Genomic DNA, 6,039 nt, shown 5'->3' with positions numbered 1-6,039 from the left:
TGTGTGTGTGTGTGTGTGTGAGTGTGTGTGTGAGTGTGAGTGAGTGTGTGTGTGTGTGTGTGTGTGTGTGTGTGTGTTTGTTCAATCAGACGTTCTGCTGCTTTTGTTTGTGAAGAGGAAATATAGATCTTGTCAGTCACAGAGATGTTTGTTCACTGACCAAAAGGATTATTACTATCATTAACTAAAATGACAAAGCTGAAATCAAATAAAATATAAATATTATATGAAAAATTTAAAAGCCAATTAAAAAGCAAGAGATAATATGGGTGAAACTGCTGTTAAAACTGTAATAAAATAATTTTGAAGCTAACTGGAAATAAAATAAATACTAAAACTGAACTAAAACCAAATAAAATATACTAACTGAAAAAAAAACTAAAACTGAACTAAAACTAAATTTAAAAATAAAATTAAATAAAACCTTAAATTAAAAAAAATAAACTGAAAAGAAAATGACAGTTGAAAATATAACTTAAGAAATAATACTAAATTAAGTCTGCTGAGCCCATACACACACACAAGCAGTGTTTCAGCTCTGCTGCTTGTGTTCTAGTGAATTTACCTGGAGCCAGAGCTTGTAGTTGACGTGGTCTTTGGGCTGGCCGTTAATAGTGCACTGGAAGGTGGCCGTCTGTCTGGCGTTGACCTCCACGCTCTTAATGTGCAGGAAGTGAGGCGTGTTCACTGACAGACACACAGACAGACAGAGAATCAGTGAGCCACAACTGAGAGCATTACAGTGAATCAACTCAAACGACTCAGTGAATCAACTCAAACGACTCAGTGAATCACGTGCAAAGCTCCTCCGGACGTCTTTCACCTGTGAAACTGCAGCGAATCAATCATAAAATGGATCGGCACACGTTCACTCAGCACATTTCCATCAGGATATTACAGGATCAGCCGCTGCGGTTCAAGGGCAGCGAGGAGCATTTTCCAGACGCAGCACTTAGAGAAACGCGCGAGGAAAGGTCAGAGAGACACGAAACACATCAGCCTGAATGAGAACCGGCCATCAGCCCCAGAACCCAGAAAAACTGAGAGAGAACCAGCGGAAGGGGAGATGAAATAAAATGGAAATCTTAGATGAAACAAACGGAAATTAGAAATGTTGCCTGAGCAGCTATTTGTTTTTGTCTTTATTGATTTATTATAGATATGAAAACTGAACTAAAACTAAAAAATAAATAAATAAGTAATATATAAATAAATGATTAAATAAATTAAACCTAAAAATTTTAATTAAAAAAATTGATTGTTTAAAATTAAACCTAAAATATTAAAATTACTAAAAATGTAACTAAAATTAAAAGGAGAACTGAAAATATAAAAATAAAAGCTAATTAAAAATTATAATAAAAACTTTAATATGACAATAATAATAATAAAATAACACTAGTGAGCACATACACACACACACAAATGCATGCGATGCCTTTAACTGGATCACCAAGTGGAAATAAATAAATACTAAAACTGAACTAAAACTAAATCAATTTTAAAATAAAGTTAAATAAATAAAACCTTCAATTAAAATAAAAAAATACTTTATTGAAATTAAACCTAAAATGCTAGTAATTAAACTAACATGAAAATATTTACTAAAAAGTATAATATGATATAAATAATACTAAAATACTGCTGAGCACATAAACACATGCTATGCATTTAATTGAAAATAATGTGATTTTATGTATAAGCAGGAGTTATAGTTATTAGCGTGAGGAAAGGTCATAGAAACACCACACACACACATCAGCCTGAATGAGAAACCGTCTATCAGATTCATAACAGAGCAAAAACAAATTCAAGTAACAGAGGAAGAAATCAGAATAACTAGTGAAGGTGAGTTAATGAAAGTTCATGTGATTTTAATTAGTCGTGACCTTCATCTGAAGATCTGAACTCAACCGATCTGATACTAGAGGATTCATGATCTGCATGCATTTAACTGGAAATAATGTGATTTCACATGGAAACAGGAGTTTGAGAACGAACGAGGGAAGAGAGACGGAGGGAACGACTCTAAGAGTGATGAATAACAGACGAGGAGAGATGGATGAGCAGGTGAAAGAGTGAAGGTCAGACGCTCAGAGAAACATCATTCAAAACCAAACGTGCTTTCATTTATCAGCTGATGAACCACGTTATACAGGACATTCAGAGACGATTATTAATTACAAGATCGTGATGCTATATGACTTCATATCTGTCATGATCAACTGCTGTTTATGAAAACTGATCCTTACATAAGCACCAGTGGAGATTCTGCATTTAAGGAACCAGTGAAAAACACATAGAATAAGTTTAAGTACTAAAATAACTCAAATTAAAAACTGAAATTCATAATCTAAAATGGAAATATACTGAAAAAATAAATAAATAAATTAAAGTTAAATAAAGTAAACAAATATCACATTTTTTTGTCAATCAAGCCCCAAACCTATAGGACACATTATCAATAGATACTGAATATATTCAATATTTTTTATTTAAAAAAATATTCCTAAGTAGCTTTTACTTTGGCATTTAACTAGAAGTTTTTTTCTATGTCCTATGCTATCTTTTATTATTATTTGGTTTTAACTGCAATATTTTGTTATGCATTCACATTAAATATTATTTACATTAAATATGTACATTAATTTTTGTCTTTTATTATCATTCTAAAGTGGGTTTTATTTTTATCTCGTTATATTAGTTATTTGCTTGTTCAAGTGAAGTGCTTTATTATAACGTAAAGGATAAAAATTAAAATAAAAATTTTAACATAATATAATATGCAATAATATGCTATAAAAATGAAATTTATTATATAACAATTGTTCATAAAAATGACAAAAGCACATATTTAAAATAAATAAATAAATAAAAGGTCATATACATATAATACATATATTAATATTAATTAATAAGTAATATATTAATATTAATTAACAAATCATATTAAAATACATTTTTCTAACAAAGCGTCATATGACTTCAGAAGCTTCGAAATACAGAGCACAAGTCATATGGGTGACTGTCATGATACTTTGATGGGTTTTAGTGTCTTTTTTTTAAAGCTTTAGTTTCTTGTAATTGCATGAAAAACATTAACAGAAGAAAGTCACAGAGGTTTAGAACAACATGAAGGAGAGTAAATGATGGATGAACCGTCCCTTCAAAATGTTAGACAGGATGAATCCCCTACAGCAGCATTAGTTAACATTAACTAACCCACACAGCCTCAGTGGCATCAGCTGAAAAGGAAGAAAGTAGCGAAGTAAAAATGAGTGACTACCAAACGGTCAAAGTGACCCACACTCAAACAAATCAACACACACACACTTTCAGCTTTGTGTAAGTGGCTAGAACATATTTTGGCGAGTGATGAATGTTTGTAATCATCCGAGCTCACATAGGAACACACAAGAGTAGAGGGGATTGTGGGATTGCAGTGTTTGGTGACTCTGTTCTTTAATCTGCTTTCAAAGGAAGCGCATCTGCGTCGGTTCTGTGTGATAGCAGATAGTGAAGCCTTGTGACACACATGTTCACGCCTCATGACACTTACTGCACTGATGACCCTGACGCGAGATTCCTCTGACGGCCAGCAGACCCTGTTCACCAGACGCCACCACCTCAAACACCAGCTGAAACCAGAGACACAGAGACAGAGAGTCAGTCTGAGAGAAAGCAGCAAACACAACACTTCATCAGCATTATCAGAGATTCACAACAGCGTTTAAGGCCAGACACTTCAGGCAAAACCAGTGTGTTTTCATGCTCTGGTCAGTTTTGAGGTCTGTTTTGTTTCCATATCATGTCTTCTGTCAGACTAGTGGAAAAAACACAATTTAAGTGTTAATTTTATTGCACTATCTATTTGCCTGTAGATTTTCAATTCCAATACAATATTTAAGTTTTAACCTCCACTTCAGCAGCTCTTACATACACCAAACTTTACGATTTTATTCCTCTCTATATCATGAAGGATTTTACTGAGGGATTTGCTCATATATCATTCACACTGATTTATACAACACTTTATTTCCAAAAACATGGTGAAAATGCATATTTTTTAAAAGCTGTGAGATTTTATCTCCACTTCAGCAGCTCTTACAAACACCAAACTTTACAGTTTTATTCCTCTCTATATCATGAAGGATTTTACTGAGGGATTTGCTCATATATCATTCACACTGATTTATACAACACTTTATTTCCAAAAACATGGTGAAAATGCATATTTTTTAAAAGCTGTGAGATTTTATCTCCACTTCAGCAGCTCTTACAAACACCAAACTTTACAGTTTTATTCCTCTCTATATCATGAAGGTTTTTACTGAGGGATTTGCTCATATATCATTCACACTAATTTATACAACACTTTATTTCCAAAAACATGGTGAAAATGCATATTTTTAAAAAGCTGTGAGATTTTATCTCCAGTTCAGCGGCTCTTAGAAACACCAAACTTTACGATTTTATTCCTCTCTATATTCTGAAGGATTTTACTGAGGGATTTGCTCATATATCATTCACACTGATTTATACAACACTTTATTTCCAAAAACATGGTGAAATTGCATATTTTTTAAAAGCTGTGAGATTTTATCTCCACTTCAGCAGCTCTTACAAACACCAAACTTTACAGTTTTATTCCTCTCTATATTTTGAAGGTTTTTACTGAGGGATTTGCTCATATATCATTCACACTAATTTATACAACACTTTATTTCCAAAAACATGGTGAAAATGAAAATTTTGTTTTTCTGGCTGTTGACAGTATTTTCTGATTTATGGAGTGATAAAAAGAGAAATCCTAAATCCCGTCTGGAAAAACTCTAATATGGCAACAAAATCAAACAAGAATTTGAACCTGGTTTTATCTAATTAATAGACGAATTCAAAGGGAAAACAGGTTTATGTTTTTCTTGATTTAAGAATGACGTCTCTTAAGACAATGACGTCTGTTATTTTATGCACTGGTCAGATTTTGGGCTATTTGTCTTTTCATAATGTGGTGTTTCAGATTAGTGGAAAGAAATTGCAATAAAATAAACACTTAAAAGTGTATTTTGAATGTTTTATCTATTTGTGCCTGTAGCTTTCATTTCCAACTTATTTCTTTAAAGAGTTTTTTCTCCACTTCAGCAGCACTTACATACACCAAATTTGACCATTTTATTCCTCTCTATATTCGGAAGACTTTTACTGAGGGGTTTGTTCATTCACACTGAATTATATAACACTTTATTCCTAAAGACATGTAGTATTCGCCTGTAGTGTCTCCAAATAAACGCAGTATATCAAAAAGTTGTGACTTATTTTAAAAAGCCTATATGCTTTAGTTTATATAACAGCTGTGTTTTGCTACTTTCTATTGCTAGTTAGTATGAATTATGAGTAGAAAGTAGGAGGAGAAGCTTTATCAATCTAGAAAGCATCTGATTGGACAGAAACCTGTGTAGTGTAGCAAGGTAGTCAACAAGATGCCAACCCTGAAACAACATACAGAACTACCAAATTTTGCTCTAAGTTTGATTGCATCATATAATAATTGCTGTTAATAGTGTTCATCTTCTGTTTGATTACGTCTTTAATTGATTTTTCCGTACATTTATGCCATATGTACATTAACTGACAGTCACCACTGATAAGCTACCACTAAATATTGTAGAAACCTAATTTGCTGTAAAGTTGCTTTGCAACGATTTGTATCGTGAAAAGCGCTATACAATTAAACTTGAATTGAATTGAATATTATCCCAACACAGAAAGAACGAGCCATCATTTCTCTAATATTACATTACATTATACAAATAAACTTGAATTGAATTGAATATGTTGGAGACTGCAAATCTTAAATATGTTAAAAATTTATATTGTCATTAGATGTCACAGACATGAACTAAAAGACACAAAACAAAGTTTCAGATTTCATGATATGTTTTATATTGCACTCACTGTGGAAATACAGTGGGGAAAAAAAGTATTTAGTCAGCTAACAATTGTGCAAGTTCTCCCACTTAAAAAGATGAGAGAGGCCTG

General features: G+C 32.5%; 1 protein-coding gene across 1 annotated transcript in view; it reads right to left on the bottom strand.

Moving 5' to 3' along the window:
• LOC107566921 (receptor-type tyrosine-protein phosphatase mu-like) overlaps window positions 1-6,039 on the bottom strand; it is a 181,706-nt gene that overhangs the window by 167,793 nt on the left and 7,874 nt on the right. Inside the window, exons 2-3 of the mRNA XM_016252498.1 lie at window positions 3,560-3,638; window positions 566-687 (exon numbers count right to left, since the gene is read on the bottom strand). Coding sequence (XP_016107984.1) covers window positions 566-687; window positions 3,560-3,638 — 201 coding nt within the window. The remainder of the gene's footprint in view (window positions 1-565; window positions 688-3,559; window positions 3,639-6,039) is intronic.

The sequence above is a fragment of the Sinocyclocheilus grahami genome, unplaced genomic scaffold (genome assembly GCF_001515645.1).
Source record: "Sinocyclocheilus grahami isolate Dianchi unplaced genomic scaffold, SAMN03320097.WGS_v1.1 scaffold1113.1, whole genome shotgun sequence".
Taxonomy (NCBI): Eukaryota; Metazoa; Chordata; class Actinopteri; order Cypriniformes; family Cyprinidae; genus Sinocyclocheilus; species Sinocyclocheilus grahami.
Note: the sequence above shows the minus strand (reverse complement) of the source record. Positions and strands in the feature narration are given on the sequence as shown.